We start from the raw sequence: 24,547 nt of genomic DNA, 5'->3' as shown, positions 1-24,547 counted from the left end.
TTCATGGAGGCGGGCTACACATGGAAATTATATTTTGGGCCTACAGCCAGTAACTACTGGCCTTTTTAAATAATCATAGAGAGTTGAAATCTGCGCGATAGTTTCATTTCCATCCTGATTAGCTTTCCTCTACGGATTGTCTCGGGAGAACTGCCATGGCAAGATGGATCTGAAGTCCCAGCCTTGGACCAAGCCTCACAGCCATCACATCAGATACATAATGCATTCCTTTCTCTGAGTTTGGTCTGCTTCAGGGGCCATAGTATCACTATCCTAGCCCTGGCGGACACAGCGTCCACTCTCTCCAAGCTCCCCATCGAACTGCAGCAGATCAGCAGGATAGTGCAGTATAGGTGCTATTATTTTATTTTCTCTAAATTATGTGATTTTGGGATGGGCAGAATCTAACAAATAGTGTGCAAACATATCAAGAAGAAAATACTTAATAACCTACTCAGTGAGAAATAGATGTTATCACATATCATAGGCCATGTTGCATGACAAACGGTCCCATATCAGTGTTTCTGTTCCATAGCGACCATGCTAGGCTGAGTCACCTGGCATTACACCAGCAGTCTAATCCATTCTCCAAAATCAGACCCAGACTATTACTGCGGAGTGTCAGGCAGGTGCCTTCTTGGGGGTTTGTGTGGGATACTTCTGACAGGAAATAGACCTGAATCACTGAAGAATGAGACAATGTCTGCTTGCTCAATCAGATTGTTCTCACTTCAATGACATGAATATTTCCAGGCCCTGCCCTCCTCACAAAGCGGAGGCTGAGGTGGATCCAGTCCAAGACTTTGGAAGATATTGTATTCTTGACTTGGAGGAACCGTTCCCATGCAGTGGTTTACAATGTTTAAGAGGGAAGACATCTGCCATAAATAAAAGGACCTGTACCTGATAATAGCATGGTTGATTCTAAAAACAGATTTTTTATACATATGCAAGACCACAATGTAAAAGCCTTTTACACTGTAATCCTCTTGTGCATTAGATCCCATGCAGTCACAGGCTCACAGTATGGGTTTAGCATAATGAATTTGGTTTGTCTATGTCAATCCGTACATCATTATTAGTTTGGAGCAAACAGGCTGTTTGGTTAGTGTCCATTGGTCCATTGTTATTGCTATCACCAAAGCCAATTTTTTTTTAATCCAACAAGGAAGACTATGGGGCCAAGAAGCAGAGATGGGGCACTGAAGCAAAGTCTTGAGCAATTTACTGTAATCACAAACAGGTGTCCTCTGAGGGTTTTAATGTGCTCATTTGAGTTGATGGAAGCATGCCTGCTTTGTTGACATATGTATCCATTTAATTGTGGCAACTTTTAAATGTGGAAAACAGACAAACATGTTAAATGAAAAAGACAAAGCAAAGGAAACACGACACAGACGATCAAAGAAAATAAACACCCATCACAAAATATCTATCAAAATAATATTAAATCATTATGTGACAGGATCACCATATTTAACAGGGCCCATGTGTCCAGTGTTACAGATCAACATGTCACATTAGAGCAATATTATGGCCAACTAGTTCTATCCTTCATCCATGAGCATGCAGTCATCCGTGTTTAGCAGTACGGGCATGGCAGTGCTTCCACACATCTGTCAAGGTATAATGCAACATATATTTTTTAATATTTACATTACATTTTTTAAAAGTCAAAGACTTTACAAATGTCAGACATGCTGCCAAAGGTTTCTAAATCAGAATAAGCAGTCCTTGACATAATCTAACCACACACATTGCTGTAATTCTTTCATCATCTGAAATCATTTTTGTCTCTCTACAGGTATAGCTATCTGTTAGTGTTTACTTTACAAATCAGCCCTTAACTTCAAATAAACATTGTAGAGTTGAAATTCTGACATTAATTGATGCAACTTTGTTTAAGTTACAGTACTATCAGTTCAAAGGTTTGGGAAAGAGAGATCTAACTAAACATATAGTATCAATTGTGTTCTGAAACTTTCCACTGGCCTATCCAACATACTTCCATACATTTGTCCGTACTAAATGATGACATCAATATCATCCCTTCTGTTAAAATACAAAGCAGTCAATCCAAGGTGACACTGACTTCTACCTGTCACCTACCTTGTATCACATAAACACAAAAAGGTAAGCACATTCTTTACAACATTAAAGTACCATAATCTACCAATAACATTTCACTTTTTCAAAAATTTGGTATGAATATAATAATTTAATGAAAGTAATAAATGTGCAAAACATGCATGGTATCTCACCCTATAACATTTTTAATCTAAATAGTATACCAACATATTCAGCCAGAATACATGTACGATAGCTGGAATCATGAATGTACTGTACTACTGTGCTGTTCTCCAGTACACTATGAGCTGTATAGTTGCACATGATGCCATATTTAAGGCACTGAAAAAGACTAAACAGAATAGCAAAATAGACTTTTTGAGAAGGTTCAAACTGCTGTGAGATATTTGATGCTGACAGGCATGGTATGGTATGCAAACACAGTCATCCCAGGACATGAAAACTCATGTTGAAGGCAATGGCTGTTTCTAAATATGCATGACTGGCCATACAGCCATGATGACTTATTTTATGTAGCTGTTCAACTTATTGTTTAATGTATATGTCACTCCATCTTTCACAGCATATGCTGGTCTTATAGAATACGACTATTACAGCTATACATACATTTACATATGTTTTGTATGTTCAAGGTCAACAGCTGTTAAAGAAGTGTTTGACTCAGCTATAGGGAAAAGTGCATTTTGTAATGTCAAGTTTAAAATATGCCAAGTGCTGAAATAAGCTTTTTACCAACTGTTTGTCAGAATCTGGACAGGAACGGTGCTGTGTGCTGCTTACATAACCTGCTGGCTATAAATAATTGTGGAGGAAAGGGAGGGGATAAAAGCACATGAAAACAGACTTGCGATGCAGGTTAGTTAATGCACTTTGCTGCGCGGAGGTAAATTAGGCCCAAGCTACAGTAAACACCCAAACAGACACACTGTGCACAGCAGTGTGGGTATACATGTGCACTCACAATGAAATGTGGGTCAGAGAACAGACCACCAAGCACAAATTACTCACACAGTGAAACTATTTCAAACAGAGGAGGTCTGACTAACAATAAACATGTGAGCAATTTCAACACCTTTTGCCATTTTCAACCCAGAGCTCATTTTCGTGTTCAAGAGAATAATTGGATTATTACAATAGTTATTGGCCAAACGATTTCATTTAGCCAAGGCATCATATATTCAGAGAGAAATAGGAACATGAAACCAGAGGTTCACAGCATTCCAGTTAACATGCTTCAAAAACACTACATGTATTTCCACAATCTGCTACTCATTACAATAACATATGCATGGCTGGGCCATTAACAGATATTAAATTCCACCCACCCACACACACACACACACACACACACACACACACACAGTAATGTCCCATGTATTAGCTGCTCTGTACAAACCGCATGACTGTATGCAAATACTAATTTTTTAAAAAGTGTATTGACTTCACTTGTGTATTAACCACAGCGCCCAATAGCCCAATAAATCAGAATCAGATCAGTGCTTTAATCAGAGAGAAGAATGAAGTAAAGGCATGCATTCCCATGTATAGCCCTCCCCTGTGTATTAACCTCATAGCCCAAGAAATTTTGCAAAATCAATGTATATAGTTCAGTTTATAGGCGGGGAATTATGGTGCTCACAAACTTCTGAATAAAACACACAGAGGTCCTTGTGTTGAGTTCTAATTTCATGAGTCTCACATTCACACACTATTAATATATAATGTATCCACGTATCCACATACAGGTGGAAATAATGGCAGACAGCCATACTGCTATACCATCATCCTGACTATATTCAAATCTCCAACATGGAAGGTAACATAGATCACTTCTTTTACACTAAAATATGCACCATTATCTAACAACACATACCTGTCATTCAACAGAAGATAGAATAGGAACATTTGTTCACCAACATGGTAAAAAAGAACATGTGTTGACATGCAATATTCTGGGTTACAGGATGTATAATAACTCTGTTGACTGAGAACAGGGTGAAAATGGTACAACTTCCATAGTCCATCTGTCTCCTCAGTGCAGTAAGCAGGCTCTATTGCTACTGAGAGGAGCGAGGATGACGATCACCGCTTGGAAAGGATGAGTTTGTACCTTTTCAACATCTGGCTACAATGAGTCTCAAGCAGCCTCTCAATGTGGCTAGAGCAATCAAACAGCAATTGATCTCCAACGTCTCTTGATTGCATTTACGCTTGGCTTTCTCTCTGTATGTGGCTCGAGGCTTTGAAAGAGCTCCATGAAGTGCTTCTGTCATTCGACAAAAGACTTGAATGAGTTCCACCTCTGATGGGAGGTCACTTTAATTAAAACACATCTGGATTCAGATGAGCAGTAGCTGCTCTTTCTCAAGACTTTGACAACAATCCATAAACTCTATATTTTCCACTTACTGTCCTTGCAAATGTTTATTCATCTACAGACAGACATAAAACAGAGACATTATACAAGTCCATCTGCAGCGAGAATGAGTGTTGAAATGCAGATCTACTGCAGTGAAAAGAGCTAGTCGACCTATCCATACCATTTATTCCTGCATACAAATCACAGTAAAAACAATTCTGTAGAATAATTATAGCTTTTGTAAGGTAGTTTTCATATATTTATCAATGCCTTTGGCTACTTTTGCTTGTTTTGTCAAAGCGAGCAAACAATAAACAGGTGTCCTTCAAATAACCATAACATTAGGAAGAAGACACACAGTGCAACCTATTTCTCTGGAGAAGCTGTTGGTAGAATCAGTCCCAACACCAACGCTGAATACTGATAGCATTACTGCACAGTCTGTGTTGTCCTTATGCCAGTAAACAAGCCTCCTGAGGTGACAGTGTTCAGGCCAGGTGAACTTCCACATGTCTGTGCCCTAATAGAAGAGGTCCCCACATGCCTGGGATGTCTGAGAGAGCCCAGTAAAGAATAAAGGGGCTCATCTCCACCAAGCTTTTGTGGAGCTCATTACTTTTAATAGGTCTAGAATAGTCCACTTAAACCTACTGTATGTAACCAGAGGCCAAAAGACCAGACCCCTGGCCCTTAAACAGACTGCAGGCAAGCGAGGGATGACCTGAATAATGTAGGTACGCTAGAGAACACAAAGCACCAAAATAAAAATAATCTTCAAGAAGCCAAATACAAATTTACTGTGACTGTGAAAGCTCTCTGACTGAAAGGATTTGTTGAACCCACAGAGACCTTTTTTTAGTCATGCCACTGCATGGAATGCATTCAAACAATGCAAGAAACCAGGAGCACTCGTGAAGCATCTATAAATGTCTCTCCAGTCCTACAGTTTCTCAACAGTGCCACCATAAAGCGTATAAATTCCACCTCATAAACAGTCAATTCTCTGTAGATGACATGTTTAGGTGTTTGATCTCCATTGTCCTTTGTGGAAGGCAAATATCACCTCTTTGTCTTTGGTCAAACACCATGTGAATACAGTGCAATAGACAAGAGGAAGGGTCTCTCCTCTTAGTGATTCTCTGGGAAAGAGAAACTATGGTGCAACTCCTTGCCACATCTGCTTTGAGTCCTACTTAAAAGAGCAACCGACAATGATCTGCACATGCATGCAGCATCAAGCCATGTTACAGTACATGCCCCCAACTGAACCGACTACTCTGCAGGTCATTGAGCAATACAATCCTATCCATTTCCTCTACAGCTAGAGTACCATACAGGAGTAATATTGTGTGAGAGAGTGAAATGGTCATTCAGAAGTTCTTGAACGTCTCCAGGTCCTTTGGGGACACAGGAGGCTCCTTCCTCCGCTTCTCCTCAGGGTAAGAGTCAAAGTTGGATGTGTCTCCTTCATGGGTGACTTTGGGGACTATGGGTGGCTGGATAAAAGGATTAAAGCGGGATAAACAGGCGAGCCAGTCAGATCGACTTCACAGTCTAACTGAATAGTTAAGGCTTTGCATTGTCTCCGTCATTTGTTGGCAGGATTAGAAATAAATATCAAAGAGCTTTAAATTAATTAGTCTAGATTACTATAAAGTTGATTGTACTGAAACTCCAGTCACAATGAAGGGATTTTCTTATCACCTTAAGTCTTCTTTGTGGTACAGCATCCCAGTCAACAGCCTTGAACCATCGATGTCTCTTAACATCCTCAGCTCCATTCTGTAAAGAAATAATGAGTCATAATTTACGTACATGACTTAATTTAAATGTATTCATGAGTAAAAATATTCATGACTAAGCACACATACATTTTTTTTAAACTATTATTAAATATAACTATTTAGCACTTCAATGTATGTTCCACTTGTAGCTGAAAGTCCTAAATCATGTCCATGACTAGTATATTATTAGAGCTCCTGTGGGTCATGCATGTAGGAGCATGGCACCCTCGTCCTCCTCTTTGTTTCCATTAAGCCTGGTTTTGTGGCTAAGACCCCACTTACTGTTGTGTTTCCGTGGGAAAGTTCAGAGGAGGAGGCATAACACAAATGATGATAAAATGATCCCCCACAGCTTGCCTTGGTTCCCAGTGCCTGTGTCTGGCAGTAAGGATTCTGGGAATCTTCAGCTGACAGACGCAGCGCCTCTCACACAAGCACTACTCCGTATCTCAAGCACAGTTACCAAGCACACCCATCTGGGAAGATCACACACCTTATTTTTAACCTCCTCACTGATAGCACACACTTCACAAAAGTGCAAGTGAGACATCTCTTGTAAAATGTTGCTTGGTTTTATGTTTTATTTGCTCAACAACAGAGAACTATATACTGTACATGCTATTTAACAAACATCAGCTATTAACAAATGTGGATGCCTGTGCCCTGTGGAATAAATGAGATCAAATACAAAGAGGGCCGTATTTGGGAAAATCTATTTGCAGAGCAAGGCGTCTTACCTTCTCACTAAAGGACACAATGTCTTCCATGACCCATGTACAGTAGTGACAATTGCACACCACCTGTGAACCAGTTCACTCTGATGTGTAAAGGGTGTAAGGTATGATGACATAAACCTACAGTTCTTTTAAAGACATAACAATTTATATGGATCTAGTGGGCAATCTGCCAACTCTGTACATTGCTTATGGAGAGCAGGGGTGTTAGGAGTGCTTCTCCACAGTAATCTGTGTCAACACAGCTGCTATCTCACTGACTGCACTGTATGCACACTTGGATCACCTCTCTGAGAAAGCACTGAATTGCCCTGTGCTAGCTTGGGGAGAACTTCCTACAGGCATGATAAACCAACACAGAGACAGACACAAACACAGTACGAACACCAGATGTTCCAGTGGATCTGCCCAGAAAATCTGCTCTTTCCCACTGGCTTCCCTGGCCAAGGCTGGCCTACATAAAGGGCAGGTTTTAATTCAATATAAGTAACTGTAAATTCATATTAAAAACTAGACGTGAATGTATTATGTAACAGTCAAATACATACTGTAGTCCAGAATGGCTAAATCAAAAATACTTGTGTTGTGTTACTTGTATGGAATTCAAATCATCCTTACTACAACATAAAACATAATGACCGGTTGGTGCAGCAGTCAACCTCTAAGTACTAGCATGTGAAATCTTGAGTGAGTTGTTTTACATGTAAAAGCCGTGTATTTCACTCTAACATGACTAACACAGTATAACAACCAGCTGTAATGTCAAGAGGCATAGAGGTCTGGAACTGAAAGCAACAATGGTGCTTTGTTCAGGAACTTTTTCTTGACAAATATTTCCTGGGAGTGAGAGAACTTAAGAACTGAAATATGAGACTACTGATCTAAATGCCTAGTGATTCTGCTACTGTTTCATAGATATTTAGACACCAGGCTTCGTCAGACATCTAAAATAAAGTAAGCTGCATTATTTCCTTTGATACTAATCTTATAAAATGGGAACCTAGAATACCCTGGTGTAATTGGCCTCAGGCAGGCTTTGACAACTGAAGATATGGAAATGTCAATACCTTTTACAGTTTCAGACATACACAGGTGTTAAGGTGTTCCTTGTGCTACAGGTAGGGTATTTCCCACAATGGCCAATCAGCAACCACACCTATTTCACATTACACAGCATGAAATGAGATTCCACGCCAATGCACAATTGGCTAGTGGCAGATGCAAACATGCCACATGTTGCCACATGTTGGATCTGTACATGTATAGGCACTCCTCATGGTACAACATGCACTGCCACAGAGGCCAACCAAGCCTACCTAAAATTACACAACAGGACGCGAAAGACAACAACAGTACTCAACTGGTTAGTGGCAGTCAGTCGCGACACAACATGTGCTACTTGTAGCCTGAATGCCTAACCAAAGAACCAAAACAGAAAAAAGCACAACATCACCAACAGAGTAACCGTCGTGAGCATTTCACTTGGGTTATCAAGAAGACATCAACAGATTTCATCAATAGATTTCTTGAGTAAAACTTCAGTAATTATTAATTTTCAGAGGACACTGATATTGTGCGACAAATGGATCTGAAAGCAATCTTTACAATCTTTTTCTTGTCTGCCTGAAATTATTTGTCCAGAGGATAAAACTGTGCCTTGTAAAAACCCTGCTGTTTTAGTAGCACAATACTAGCTTTCCCAGATTTAAATTCAGTCATAGAAAAGGCGGCACAGGAAAAACAAGTCCAACCATGGCAAAGCCATTGTTTACGGTGGTTATAACAGACTGGATTTTTTCCTTTTCTTGTGTCTTACTATAGCTGAACTAAGAAATTAAAGAGTTTGAAACTCAGAGTATACCTTAGAGTGCACAAATAAATTTGGACCACTGACCCTGATGTGAGGCCACTAAACTCCCAAACTCTTGCGCTAAATTATCTCCATCAATGGAGAACTGATCTCTCTATTTCCCGCTGATGGGTGTTTTTCAGGTATGGTGTGGACCTTGTGGCTCTCCACAAGTGCCATACATACCACAATCCCCATACATCAATCGCACTGACCCATGATGGCTCAATTGTGCACCACAAAGAGTTAAATGTACTTGACCCCAGTGGTGCAAAGGCTCATTAATGGCCATCATAAAATACATCAGAGGCAGCTTCTGGTCAAGCAGTGACACACCTCACCCCATAAATCCCACAGACTCTGGGTTGGTCAGCTCCAGAACGCACAAACAGCCGAAAAACAACATGTCTCCACTGGCCGGTAGCTCTCATGCTGAGAGGGAAGTAGGGGGTGGAAACCACTTTGAAACATACAAAAAAATGGGTTGGCATTCCAGGTTAAGACAGAAGTTTGTTCACTTTACAGCCACAGTGCCCACTTACTCTTAGGTTCCCCAGTCGCTTTGCTTTGTCAACAATAAGTAACTTCTTGATGAGGTCTCTAAAAAAGACAACAGAAAAAATATCTGAGTGAAGAGGAGGAGGAGCATAGCTAAAAACAATGACCACTAACGTTAAAGGAAAATTCCGGTATTTAGCCCTTTTAAGTCCCCTTTCTGGTTTATTTCGGATGAACTAGAGTGGTGGACACCGAAATTTTGACGATTGGTCCTGTCTCGACTTTTCTGACTCGTTTTGAATCGCCTTTGACTAGTCAGAGTGGCTGCCTACAGGCATGCTCAAACATGTCCTAAAACAACCCTTAACGTTTGTTTTCAAAACTGTGCAACTCACAGAGTGGTTAGTGGTGTTCGTTGATTATTAAAATCAAATATATCGGTGCAATGTATGATTTCCAACCGTCTTATTTGCTATTGTGGAACTATTTCTTCAGACACCTCACAACCGTGTATAAACTTCCACTCAATATTTGAGCCTAAAGCAAAGACGGTGGTGCAGTAATATTAACGACAGAAACTGTATTTCGCTACGCTACTTGTTTTGGAACATCAACGAACACCACTAACCACTCAGTAGAAAAGGGACTCAAAGTGCTAAATAACGGAATTTTCCTTTAACCAATCAGAAAAGAGTCCTCAACAACACTATGTGACTAAAAAATATCAGTCTCCCTAAACATGAACATCATACACGTGGCGAAAGACAGGAAATGACATAAAATACATTATGTAGATTGAGAGGAAATATACCAAATCTGTGTAGAATTCTGTAAATCTCATAACCACATGACAAACACTCATACTGTGCTTGCAGTATGAATTGATACTAGGTTTGTTTCTTTTTCGTTTCCATTTTCCAGAGCACTGCAACAGCTGTCAGCTAACATTTGAAAATATTATCCCTACATTTGCTATTCAACAGTGAAGTGAGGAACACTTATCCTGAGGAACAGGATGTACTAACGTTTTGTTGATATATTCCTTTGATAATGCCAAACGCCCTAATTTCAACTACTCATGATGGACATTTCATCAAAGCTTCCCTGTTTTTGCTCCTTAACAGTTTTTTGCATGTGTAAGTCTTCGTTTCACATCATTAAAATTGATTTACAACTGACATGTCTTCGTTCAACATCATTAAAATTGATTCACAACTGACATAAAAGATTCAAGGAAATCAAACATCTACGGTATGGATTTTATTTAGACAGCTGAAAGGAACGTGGATATACTAATATTCTTATTGTTGATTATTGCTCTTCCTAAAGCTCTTCCTGCAGCTGTCTAAATCTCTATTGTGATCTAACGTAACAACCTTTCTGTCAAGGCAAAGGCATAAGCCGTAGAAGTTTGATGGCAATTGCTTTAATATCAGTTTAGTGCAAACCTTTCACAATACTTCATGCAATCATGCTTCATTCAAATTGAATATCTCTGGTGATTTACAGTAAACGCATGTAATAAATCACCCCTCCACACACATATGACATTCAATACACATTGCACAGGCTGCTATATGTTCTTGTTTCCTGAGAAATTAACTCTATTTCTTTGATCACTACAGTTTCTCTAATTCTAGCAGCAGATTGATTTCAGCATCTGTTTGTGTGGCTTGGAACTAAAACACACACCAGACTCAAAAGGAGGTCTATGTTGGGCTCTTTGAAGGTCACTCTCATTAAGATCATCAGGACCACAATAAACACAACATGAATGCATTAGCAGGATTAGATAAAAATAACAGCCATATCTCCAGAGATTAATTAAGGATGAGGACCACACTAACCGGATCTAACAGGTGAAACATAACCTTAGGAGACATTTCTTAGAAATCAAGGCACTTTTACCATCACACACTCTGCTCTTACTTCACATAGAAATCCAGATGGCGAGGACATTCCAGCTTGCCAGAGAGAACCTTTTGATAAATGCCAAAAGGGTTGTCATCAAAAAAGGGAGGATGCCTGAAACAGAAAGGGGGAGCATAAATTAAACATACATCACTTAGTGAATGGCCAAAAGTTACTGGTGGGATTAAATGATTCGTAAAATGAAAATTGTAAGAATGTGCTTAGGTAATAACCACATTAATCATATCCTGAAATGTGACAGCTGTATGGGCTGAATAGTCAGCATATACATAAACAATTAGGTTTATGTATATGCTGCTATTCAGGTAGATCATGTGTAACCATTTGTTATATTTTTTACGTATCTTCCGACAAGTAAGTTCAACTGGCTATAATGAATTGAACAGCGCTGTGTTGTTGTCTTTAGCATGAACTCAACTGATATAGAATTATTTAAGACAATAGTCGGTGTCTGGAAAAAAAATATTTTTCAAATAAGCATAGATGCCAACTGAGAACATTGTACAAGACAGTATTCAGTGCAGGCCTATTTATGATCATTAACAGGATTTTATGGTTTTATGGTGAATTATTTTATAGCTGATAGGACACCCTATGAAGATGTATACTATGTTACTGTCCCAAAATTAGCATAAAACAAATGTTTTTTTTCCCAATCTATGACGGAAATAACGAGGAGCGATTTGATTTAGAGGTTTAAGGGGGAGAAGAGCTGTTATGACTTTTTAATGAATTTTGGCTAAGGGTTGTTCATGCAATAGGCCTGATGGCTTTAGCAGGGTATAGGGCCTCTAAACACACTGTGAACACCAGAGCTCCCAGAGTTCCAGAGGTCTCTCTAAATCTAGTCTGCAGGTCAGTGGGCGACAGACTAACGGTACAAATGGCTTCTACGGGATAAAAAAGTCCTACTGTAGGTACGACAGAAAAGGCAGAGGAGGCTTCCTGGAGTGTGACAGGACGACCCTGTCAACCCAGTCTAGACATGATGGGGTCGTGTGCCAGCTCCGAATCCGTCCAGACGGTCATTATTCACGCAATGCCTAATGGATGGCCACGCAGACTTTCACAATGTTATGCAAGTCCTCTGTATTTATGTAACACCTGTGACTTGCCAACATTACTCTTTCATAGCGTGTCGTGCAAAGTCCCATTTCAGGGTTATATTCTACCCAAGGTTAGCATAGCTGTTTTCATTTCGACACATAACTGCACATAACTATGAAAATGTCAACATATAAACTATACATAACTACTAAAAATATAAAATACTCATAATCAGAATTATTATTGAGAGAATATTCTTATTCCACTGTCTGACTAAGTGTATTAGTTAATAAGTGTACTTCCAAACAGCACATGTATGTCACTTTAAATGAAAGCAGCTGTAAAATGGCAATTAAATGGGAGGTAAAAGATGCTGTGACAGCTACGTAAAGCTACCTAAAGATTTCCAGTATTGCAGTATTGCAGTCATAAATTATATTCAAATCCAGATTTCAAGCCACTATTACCTCCAAATCTGGATCTCAAATTACTGAGTGAAGCTAGTGCAGGGTGACTACATAGATATTCCAAACTATGTAGACAAATCATGAGGCATTTGGTGGGCTTTGTCAGTAGTGACCCAGATGTTCAGAGCATTACGTAATGTGTCAAGGGTCAAGACTAAAGCTGCAGCATCACATCACCTCAAGGAATAAGTGGTGGTTTTCAGCAAGCCTTGCTAAATATTTCAAGGTGGAAGAATGAGACCTTTGACAAAACAAGAATGCCATCATTACACTTTTCAAACCTTAGAATTTAGAGAACATTAGTCTTGGCTTCTGAGCAAACGGCTGAACCCCCTTGCACAACCCTCCCCCCCCCCCCCCCCCCAACCACATGGGCAAAGGACATTCACTTTAGGGGCAGACACTTCAAAGAAAGCCTGATTTACTGTGACTAGATGTGGTGGGCTGTTTTTTGGTCATATACATGTAAGGCGGCTGGCAGCCTTTACCTCCCGTTATCTAAAGCTAAAGAGGTCAGAATGGTGCCTGTGTTTGCAAAGTTCAAGGCAGTTAAGAATCACTAGTGTCATGCTCAAAACTCTTCCAGTCATGTCATCCTGGATTAAGTGCTTTACTCATCTCTGAACGGATATCCAACACAGATAAATAGAATAACAGCACAGAACTCCTCTGCCAGTTCCCATACTAATTTGGTGTGGCGCGGCCTCCCCTCAGACGGGGACATCTTATTTGCTCGCATGGCAAAGCAAAACCATGGAAAGCCAAACTTCCTTCCTTTTTGAGCCATTGCCAAGAAGGAGCCAACTGGAAGCCAATGATAACACGGTCTCCTGCCCTGCCGCCGCTGCACATAGGCCACGCTGCGGGGGAATGGGGTCAGAGGAGCACTCGGGGCCTGTGAAAGGTACACACAGATTAGGCAGGGTGAGTCAGGCTGCTGGGGACATCAGCCGAAGCCATCAGAGAGGCTCCCGGGGGCACCAGTGTGAAGAGGAGGTCAACTGCTCTACTCTGAGGAAGTAGATATTTAGCCAGACAGAAGGGGATATACAGTATGTATAGTGCTCTTAGCATCGTCAGTGGAAGCACAGAGCGTGTGCCAATAGACACAGCATGTGGACCTTTCATTTCTCTTAGCCTGCAGGTAAACCTAACCCTTACTAGAGCAGGCCACAGTAAGGGAAAAAGACAAGAAGTCTCTCATTGTAAATAAAGGCATTTTTGCCAGAGCAATATGCATTTGCAAATTGACAAAGAGCACCGTTAAAGGATATATGTTGAGAGAGGCTGTTATTAAACTCATTAACACTTTTGTTGTGACTGGAATCCAATCCAATTCACTTTAGTGGGTCAACTGTGCAGAGGCGTTAATACAAAGCCAGCACTGAGCTACGCATTCATGGAGAGAGAGAATGATAGATAGAGAGAGAGAGAGAGAGAGAAAGAAAAAGAGAGAGAGAGAGAGAGAGAGAGAGAGAGAGAGAGCACACTGTCAAAGTCTCAGTGCAGTGTCTTTCTGGGTCAGTACGTGGGGGTTCTCTGAGCACGGCCATAAAATCAGCTATTAAAAAAATCCCTCTTATTCTAAATGTGATAAACATTTTACACTCAATGCACTATAACCTCTTCCTGAGTAAGAGTCCCAGTCCCAAGCCAGTTACCATTGGCATCACGATGAGCACGTTGATCCAAACATCCGCTGCTTATTCGTAGGAAATGAAGGTAATTTACTCACACAACCAAGCCGAATGTAGGCCAGTCAACCCGAGTGTACCCAAATCCTTTAAGCTAACATGGCTATCAAATTTTTGGGGGTAGAGGGTATTTTCCTCTATGATTTGAGATTTTGTTTATAAATAGTCTAATTACTACATGAACTGTTTAGTTGCAATTCTAAGATGCTGTAATTATGTGGACTTCCACAGGGCTTATACAAATTCCATCAATCAATCAACCTCTTTAGGACAGCTGATTTCAGAGCACACAGCACTGTAGGTCTCAATTACAACCCTCTGATGACCTCTGGTGGCAGGAGGGCATAGTTTTTAACCTACGTCCGTCACCAAGAACATTAGACTGGGAACGTATTTCACAAAATGTTGGAAGATGTATAATAATCCTATACCATGTCAATATGTGTTGAATTCCAAAACAATCAAAGCAGAAGAAAAAATTATATCATAATAAACGTTTGAGTTGAAGTTCTGAAGAAAACTGTTTCACCTCAGCCAACTCAGTAAGATAGTCGCTATCCCTAATGACACCAGCAGGGTCTAATAAATTCTATCATATTGACTTACCTCCCAGTTGCATATTGAATTACCGATTTCATAGTCTGGAATTGGACAAATAGCAGTATTATTATTTAAAGACTAATAACCCCATGCTGGTGAGGACAGCACACTTTACACAGACGCTGACATATGAGCCTCACAACTCTGAATGAACCTCTTCTCTGTCCAACCCACCACAATGACTAACTTGGCAAGTGAACAGTGGACACGGAGGCAAACTGTCCGCCAGGCAGTGCAGCTTTAGTAGTGCTGTCTGAGAGGTTTCCTGCTATTTCACATCGTGACACTTAAATGACTGTACCATATTGTAGATGTCTGCTCTACCATGGGAAATGAGTGTGTGTACTATGGCTGCCGTAGTTGAAAGGAAATCCAATAATAATCAGGGAGGCTTTTGGCCAATACCATTGACGTTCACGTAAACTTACCCAGAAAGCATCTCGAAGATGAGCACCCCCAGAGCCCACCAGTCCACTGCTATTCCATGACCTTTGCCTTGGATGACTTCTGGAGCCAAGTACTCTGGAGTACCACACAGAGTCCAGGTTCTTAAATACGGAGAGGAAGAATTTGTCAAAGCATAAGTGTCAGGCATAGAGTTCCAAAAGAAGAGAATATTAGTCTTGGTTGGATTTAACCAACACATAAAATGTCATCACATGTAAAACATAATGTTTAAATAAATCAAAACATAGCCTCTAATCCTACACTCTCCTTCCTGATGGAAATAATGGAAGTAGTCCTGACATGTGTAGATGAGTGTGTGTTGTGTGTGTGCAGCCCTCAACTTCTGCCAAGTCTGCCCTAACTGTGAGCCCAAAACGCCAGGACAGGTGTGCTTTTTAGCCACAGGTAGCAATATAACTGATCAGCGATATCTACCTGTCAGTCTGTGCTTTCCCTATCAGGCGACCTAAACTTTCCTAACAGCACACATATGCAGTAACGTTGCATGTCTCCACAAAACAGAGTCGTCTTTTAAAAATATACAGAGCCCTTTTATTCGAATGTAAGATAGAAACTCTTGCTTTCCATCTCCTTCTTTGAACACTGTTCTATCATTTACCCACGCAAACTTCTTCTGTTTTTGTAATAAAGGAGTCATTAATACATCATTGGCAATGCTGCTTTTCAAGTATCTAAAGACGGTGAAGTCTACAAATGGATCAATTTACAAAGTGCAATGTTAGAGAGAATGTTACAAGTAGAACTGTGTCAATTACATCAATGAATTGATTATACTATTATGTGACTTTGCAGTCAATTTCTTAAGTAGTTGGCAGAATCATTATTTTGCTCAAGCTTGTATCCACTGGATGGCACTAGTGATGCATATTGCACTGAACAGAATATCCTGTCTGCTTACTGAGAACACTGCTCCCATCCATTAACAGACACAGTGAGCTGCATCACATGCTAGAATAAATAAAGGTGGTAATTCCTCAGTTTCTTCAGTAAAACAAATATAAAATCTACATTAATAATTGATGACCAACAGATTGATGATTCAGCTACTTCATCAACATAGTAAATTTGGCATATTTCCTCTGTGAGGAAAGTGATGTTTTTTTTTTTCCTTTTTTTCAAACCATGAAAGACAGTTTTAAGTTGGTAACAAATTATGGTGACTGCAAAATTGCAATATACCCTTTGAGGAGCTGTCCAACTCCTATATAAAACCTAATGGTTGCACTCACTCGTGCTAGTACTACCTTTAACTTTACTGGGACTTTCTCTCTGCACAGTGAGCTCCACCTGACATGGAAATTGAATAAATGTTCATGAGGACTAATTGTCATTTAGTTATCTATAGTAAAGTGAATACGGATTGGACTAAAGGTATGTCATCGGTGGTGGAGATTAAGTAATCCATACCTGTCCGCAAGTTTTTTGGCAAAGCCAAAGTCTGTGAGCCTGATGTGCCCCTCACAGTCCAGTAGTATATTCTCAGGCTTCAAGTCTCTGTATACAATCTCCTTTGCATGCATATACTCTATGGCACACACAATTTCCGCTGAGAAGAAGAGTCCAGTGGCATTGTTGAACTTGCCCTTGCTGCGTAGATAGCTGAAAAGCTCCCCCCCAGGCATATACTCCATCAGCATGTAAAGACTCCGGTCATCATGATGGGTCCAAAAGCTAAGGGCAGAAATGCCTCCATTCATTCAATGTAGTTTCACAGTGCTATCATCCTAAAATTAAAAGCATCATGGAAGTCACTTCTGTGAAAATCTTAAAACATAGGCTACTACAATAGTCTAGACTATGGTAGGCTAGGAGGATTCACTATCATATTTGATAAATTACACCACCATTAGGACAGCATTTTTTACAGCACAATATGCTGTTTCAGCTTATGTTTTTTCCCTTGCTTGCCATCTCTCAAGTGGGACAATCACACCAGATGTTAAAGTATTCTGGTCTGCTTGCTGACAAATACATCTTCAGAATGTTTACAAGATAAAACACAGACAAACACATCTGATAGATTTTCCATCTATCAGATACTGTGACTAGCAATAATTTTGATTCATTTGTCAAGAACAGTAAACTAAACACCTTTTTACATAACAAACTGCTAAAAAGAAGCCTTGTTTCCCACTTGATTTCCAACCATTTACTGTAGAAAGCATTCCCTTTGGACTTATTGAATTATTGACAACCAAGCAACTCACAGTTGGACGAGGAAGGGATGATTCACCTCCATAAGAACTTCTTTTTCATTGTGGGCATGTTGTTCTTGTTTTAACCTAATCACATCTGCAATCTTCATGGACTTCAGTGCATAATAACGCTTCGTTCTCCTGTCTCTGACAAGAACCACACGACCAAATGTACCTGTCCCTACGGGAACAGAAAATGCAGAAACATAGCATAACTGTGCAAGATGAATGACTGTATATGAAATTAAATGCAATATGTAGATTCAATTAATAAACAGTTATTTGTAGCACAGAGACACATTTAGAATTCATTGCTAATTGAATTTCAGATACAGGAGAGGTGTTAAATTCCTTGTGTTGGAGGTGGGGTATATCCAACAGTGTCCAATCAACAGCCAATCATATTTAACATGAAACAACATGACACAGGTTTCAACAATGCACATTTGGTGGCAGTCACAAACACGCCGTAAGTTGTACCCAGGAGTCGTAATAGCCCTACTTCATAGTACCATGGCGTAGCATCTGTGGCCTACTGGTTAGCGCTTCAGACTTCGAACCCCGACCAGTAGGCACGGCTGAAGTGCCCTTGAGCAAGGCACCTAACCCCTCGCTGCTCCTCGAGCGCCACTGTTGTTGCAGGCAGCCCACTGCGCCATTATTAGTGTGTGCTTCATCTCACTGTGTGTTCACTGTGTGCTGAGTGTGTTTCACTAATTCACGGATTGGGATAAATGCAGAGACCAAATCAAAAGAGTATATATACTTATACATATGTGCTGCCAGTAGCCTGAATGCCTTGAACCAATGCAACAAATTCACCAACAAAGCAACCTTTGTACGCAAAACAGCATCACCAACAGAACAGCCTTCGTGAACATTTCAGACTTACTAAGCAGGCACATTCCTTTCTTGGTGTTTCATTGAACTAGCCCAAGACACATCCAGAAGGTTCAACAGTAGTGTCCGGCATCCCAGACCCACCCCACTCCACATTCATGATGGGTTCTTCAACAAATTCTTCTTTGCTGTGATTTATGGTCCGATCAGCAACATAACCAGACAAACCCTTGATGCGGGCATCCACAAATGCCAACAAATTCTTCAGACAATCCTCTTTGTTGTTGTGGCCATTTATGATATTATGCATCTGACTGAGGATGTCCAGAATAGCATCATCAGCATAGCTGTAGGGATCTTTTGTAGGGATGGTTGGCCAGTTTAGCTGCTCCTCTGCTCCGCAGGGTGTTTGCTTTCCAGGGCCAGGGCAATGTGGGACTGCCGTCTCTTCTGTAGACTACTGTATGCTCTGAATCAGCCTGCCATTTGCACTTGGATCTCGGAAATTTCTTCCTCATTGTAGCATGATAGCTTCATCACCCCTGTCGAGATGTTCCTGTCTCTCTGCAGGGTGGGCTCCGTAACAAGGAGGTCCCTGGCATGGCACCTCTAGATGGACCTTGCATGTTGCTGGAGTATGGTCTGTTCCAAGGCTTGGTGCTAAAGCGGTTTCAAGTTTTGGACGAGTACACTGCGGGCAGCCGTGGCCTACTGCTTAGCGCTTCGGTTCGAACCCCGACCAGTAGGCATGGCTGAAGTGCCCTTGAGCAAGGCACCTAACCCCTCACTGCTCTCCGAGCGCCGCTGTTGTTGCAGGCAGCTCACTGCGCCGGGATTAGTGTGTGCTTCACCTCACTGTGTGCTCACTGTGTGCTGAGTGTGTTTCAATAATTCATGGATTGGAATAAATGCAGAGACCAAATTTCCCTCACGGGATCAAAAGAGTATATACACGTATACTGAGGCAAATAGACTTGACTGGTCTTGTTGTGTGGGAGTGTGTTCAAACGCGGCCGTGGCTATGACTGGGAATAACAGTGGAGTGACAGCTCTCATCAAGCAGAAAGCCCTGAATGCAATTTTCACACACTGTATGCTCCATCATGAAGTGCTTGTGGCTAAACGGATAGAGGATGAGCTTAATATTCGCTGTAGTATTATCGATGGCTTTAATAACACATCTTGCAAAAGCAGGGCCTTAGCCAGAACCTAGTGGTATTTTGGGGGCCTACAACGGTTGTTTATTTACATTGTATAGCTACTACTTACAATTACACACAGCAGCTTAAGAGCTATTATTAGTGATGTTTCTTAAAATAGCCCCAGACGTAACAAGTTACCAATGAGATACAGCAAGATACCAACATCATTAAGATTGCTCACTCTACTCCACTAGAAATGGTGTCATGGACAGGGGAGCCCTTTTGCTGAATATTTTGTGGGTCAGTGGGAAAGCTCTCTGGCATTGAATACAGTGTGTCCCTGACCATTGGCACTCTAGGCCCCCAAAAGACAGTATAAAGAGAATGTAGAGGGAAATCACAATAAACTAGGCAGGTCAGGTGGTTATTTGGTGTATTGATATTACCAAGCCCTACTGCCCACCCTCCATATATAGCTGAGGGTACTCAAGTGATTTGAACCACTACAGACCTGTCTCCAAGCTCCTGATTCTATCCTTTGTAAAATAAACAGCTTTATACATTTCTCAGTCTTCAAAGTCCTTATCAATCTGGATTCAATGTTGGCCATAGCACAATTATAGCAGCAGCTGCTGTAGTAAATGATATAGCCTAGTTACTGATGTTGATAGTAAGAAATAATGTACAACTTTGTTGTAATTCACTTTGGATAAAAACACCTGGCAAATTAATAAATGTATGTGAATGTATTACCTCAGTAACAGGATTAACCTCAGTGGCATTACCACTAAAACATGTGTTCAACCTACCATCTCAGAATAATGTAATTTTCCGTCTAACATGCATGTCATATGGGTAAAAAGTGCATTTTGTGCTCATCGATCCGTATGATCTTTCAGAAGTGAAGTGCTTTCAATATAGTAAATAAAAACCCGAAATGTATTTTAATGGCATGACAAATTATTTCATTACCAAATAATGCATTGTGTACAGAATATGTCACACATATAGATGAATATGTATATGAGTAAGACCTGTATACAGTACTCTGTGGCTGTTAGATAAATTAAATGATAACCTGAAACGGACAAGGTTGAAGGTTAAATCCAACAAATGCAGACGTCTGTCTATTAGTACAGGAAAGCTAGAACACTTTCATGATGAAGAGATTTTGTTTCACATCAGAGAAGCTGATGGTATAACTCAATGTTGAGTGGCAGGGCAAACTGGTCAGGAGATCAATTTTCAAGGCTACCAACACCACTGAGGTAAATCAAAAGCACAGCTTACAATTTAGGTTGTTGTGGCTACGTGTATGGTGGCAGTTTAGGGGTGCTGTTTTAAGTAGTGTGACATTGTAAGGGAAATTGATTTTAGAGTTATCGGTGACTAGCTTTTTGGGGAAATTGAAATATGCTAAGGTGAGCCTGGAGGCGACTTTGCTGAAGTCTGAAGATCCTGCAGGCAGCCTTGGCGAACAGCAGCATCATTTGGCAGCTAGAGAGAAGAGCAGCAGGATTTGGTTCAGGTGATGTTTGGAATGTGTGGCACAAAGCTCTCCTGCCAGAGAGGAGGCTGCTCCTGAGTTTATTTCCAAGCAGGAAGAGGAAGTTAGACAACAAGCAACAGCAGGTTTTCAAGTTCAGCAAGAAACCGTGGACAAGTTGGTTCGATAATAGTGAAAACAGAAGATTGGGGGGAGAGATCAGTGCACTATCACCCTTCATAAATCCAGCTGAGTGCACCCCCGACTCTGGCGGTAACCCCAAATGAAGAAAGTTAATCGGCACAAAGTACATCATTAGAGATATCCGCAATGAAAACCTAATGCAGGGCCTAACTTCCAACAGGACAATGACCCTGCACATAAAGCATTCAGCTAACACAATGCAAGTCCTAGAGGAGCAGCTGGCCAACCATCGCACTATGCTGATCAATGCTACGCTATGCTGGTGACGCTAATAGGGACAAGCTGATTGCAGGAAAGAGAATGAGAGTCTGGGTTCCTACGCTGCAGTCCTCTACACCCAGCACGGGTACCCACTATAGGACTATGGCATAGGAGGAACTGGTCGCTCAGGGTTTCACCTGGGGGCTCCAGCCAGAGAAACCCCAAGAACACAACACATTTGACTTGAGCCTAATCAGAGAGACCTGATTTGTCCACCGGCTGTCTGCAACCAACCTGACAGAGTGGAGGATTTTCAGGAAAGGATGGAAAATTCCCAATTCCTGGGGTACACTGCTTGTCACATCATCTCACATCAATACTACTTGTCAATTTCATGTTTTAATTTTCAACTTATTTTTCAAATTAAGAAATATTTTTAACATATCTAACAACTACAGTAACATTTCTAAAATCCTGTTTTTGCTTTGCCATAAAGCCTATCATGTATTGTCTATATTGATGAGGGAAACAATTCATTTAGATGATTTTAGTCTAGGGTGCAGCATATAATGTTAAGGTGATAGGGTCTGAATAGGCCTATTTTCTGAAATCACAGTGACATTTATCACACCACTGAATATAGCCTACATGAGTTCCTTGACCAAACTCCCAGGTGAAGATACTCCATATGTCTAAGGAAACTGTCAATTGGGCCTAAATGAAGCACATTTATATTGACTTGTTTACTTTCCATTGACTTGAATGCAGGCGTAGAGTTCTGTTTTAGGCGTTAACTAATTAAGTCTTGTTTCGTAATGTGAACAGAGTTTCTCTAAAAGGACCTGGAATCCTTTCACTTAATGAATCTACGCCATCTGCAGGTAGCTAAGGACACAAAACACAGCCGGACCATATGATAAAAATGATTTCACCCCACTGTTTCTGGACTTAAGGAAGGCACACACAAAAACGACGAAGCACCGAGATCTCATAGCCTACTGTATGCAGCACTTAAACCGCTGAAGCCACGTGAGGACAGCATCAAATTAATGATCAGGGTGAGCTTGAAATTTCTTTCAAATACATTACGAAGTTAGAGAAAAATAAAAAAGAGAAATGAAAACTAAACGATAACAACAATATCCACATAACATACATGAGTTGTAGGCTACTCACCAACAGTAGCAACCGTATCAAAGTCGTCTAACGAATATCCCCTTGTGCTTTTCACTACCAGTGATGTTGCACCAGCAGGTGAGGCACTGCTGGCACTTCTCTTGTCACTGTCCCGGGGGAGACCTGAGTCGCCTACTCCTGTGGTGGCTTTTGCGGCAGTCATACTCGCAAAACCATCCGTGCTATCGTTTGGTCTCACGATTTCGGAGTTTCAGGAGCAATAGCCTTTGCATCTGGTATAGTCAGGTCTATCCCAGGCAAATAGTTTCATCTTCTCTCCTTCCTTCTCTTCAATCCTATGTTAAATATCCGTGCAGGCTAAAGCAAGTGCTCTCTTCTGCAGCATCGGATTAGTTGTACTTTGCCAATTTTCCTCTCTAGCCTATGCGGTATTGCCACTGTCAGATGAACAAAGTTGCTGGCGTCAGGATAGCGCCTTTAAATTATCCGGTTTCATCGAAAGACGTAGCCTACATTAAAACGCTTTCGTAAACGAACACCACAACAACGCGTTTTCTCACAGTCCAATTAAGGCGTTAGAGATCAAATGCATAACGTCTCATGCACATGTAAACAGTGACTGGAGAGGAGGTGGAGTCTAAGCATAGACTGGTAGCAAACTGGACTGACAATAGTTTCTTTAGAGGACGCATTAACTGCGGTGTGACCTTGGTAGGCTACTGTAAGCTATTACATATGCTGTAATTACAGTATTGCATGGTGTTTTTATGGCTTACATTTCTTATAATGAATTGAAAACAGATATTTTTACAATGAGCCTCTCTGACACATTCATCTTCCTTGTCAGATGACCGTCTGTCACCTCTGCGAAGAGACTGAGAGACCATAATAATTTCCATTATTTATCAGAATGGATTACACCAGCTGAATTTAAGGAAGGTTGCCTGATGCCTGATGCAAGGTATGTCTGAAATAGTTTTGTGACTTCCACTACTCAGTCCTTTGGCAGAGGAACATCCATCGAACAAACAAACTAACAAATATGTGTGCAACATTGAACAAAAGTAAGACAATATTCTGTTTATTCTGAAAATCTATTTGAATTCAAATAAAACCCATAATCACACTTTTGGTTTTATTTTCTTGAAAAAGTGATACAGTCAACATTTACACCATGCAGGCATACAGTCATATACAATAAAAGGTCAGGAATTCCTCTCCTAACATTGGGTTATGATGTCCTTGGATCTGAATTTATAATATTTGCCTCCCATTGAAAAGCTATTTACAACCTTGTGTGCATATAGCTGGGGGGGGCAGAATGCAATAGAACTCGAGGGAGGAGAATAAAACAGCTGAGTTGCATAATGCAAGTCCTCTTCTCCTGACATGCGTCTCCTTCCAGTGCAGTCCATTTGGAGTGATTTCGTTTCTGAGGGGTCTGTGTGTTCAGTCAGGGAGAGTATGTTGATGCACCCTCAGGCAACTCCATGCACCGTTCCTGGATGTACTGTACCAACAACGCTTTCATTTCTTATTCATTCTTTCGTCTTTTCAAAACGTGTGCCTCGCCTGACTGTGCTTCACAGCCCCTTCTTTTCATACCTAAAACTTTTCACCACTAGAATAACAGCAGTCTATTTTTACCGTATTTTTGGTTTTCTTTGTTGGTAATGTCATTAGAGACACTGTGCTCTACACAAAGATCTTTAATCATATCTACACAAGGCTAGAAACAGAGAGATGTCAAGTATTTTATTAAATTTTGCAAAGATGTGGAATCGAACAAAGAGATATCCCAGCACGTATACTCTTAATTGAA

General features: G+C 40.7%; 1 protein-coding gene across 1 annotated transcript; it reads right to left on the bottom strand.

Moving 5' to 3' along the window:
* Positions 1-1,332: 1,332 nt before the first annotated feature.
* On the bottom strand, positions 1,333-23,307 carry LOC121703965 (cAMP-dependent protein kinase catalytic subunit PRKX-like). The gene is made up of 8 exons (XM_042084445.1): positions 22,765-23,307; positions 17,728-17,896; positions 16,928-17,191; positions 15,481-15,600; positions 11,242-11,337; positions 9,357-9,414; positions 6,152-6,229; positions 1,333-5,943 (listed from the first exon to the last, which is right to left on the bottom strand). The coding sequence occupies exons 1-8, from the start codon at positions 22,925-22,927 to the stop codon at positions 5,818-5,820; spliced, it is 1,074 nt and encodes a 357-aa protein (XP_041940379.1). The 5' UTR covers positions 22,928-23,307; the 3' UTR covers positions 1,333-5,817.
* Between the last annotated feature and the right edge of the window lie 1,240 nt (positions 23,308-24,547).

Source organism: Alosa sapidissima, chromosome 2 (assembly GCF_018492685.1).
Source record: "Alosa sapidissima isolate fAloSap1 chromosome 2, fAloSap1.pri, whole genome shotgun sequence".
NCBI classification, from domain to species: domain Eukaryota; kingdom Metazoa; phylum Chordata; class Actinopteri; order Clupeiformes; family Clupeidae; genus Alosa; species Alosa sapidissima.
Note: the sequence above shows the minus strand (reverse complement) of the source record. Positions and strands in the feature narration are given on the sequence as shown.

Bases quoted from the DNA above. Each gene is read 5' to 3' on its own strand.
- LOC121703965 (XM_042084445.1), bottom strand. From the start codon at position 22,927: ATGACTGCCGCAAAAGCCACCACAGGAGTAGGCGACTCAGGTCTCCCC. The intron at 17,192-17,727 runs GTGAGTTGCTTG...TTCTGCCCTTAG, and splicing joins CATCCCTTCCTCGTCCAACT to CTTTTGGACCCATCATGATG. The intron at 5,944-6,151 runs GTGATAAGAAAA...CCTTTTATCCAG, and splicing joins TACCACAAAGAAGACTTAAG to CCACCCATAGTCCCCAAAGT.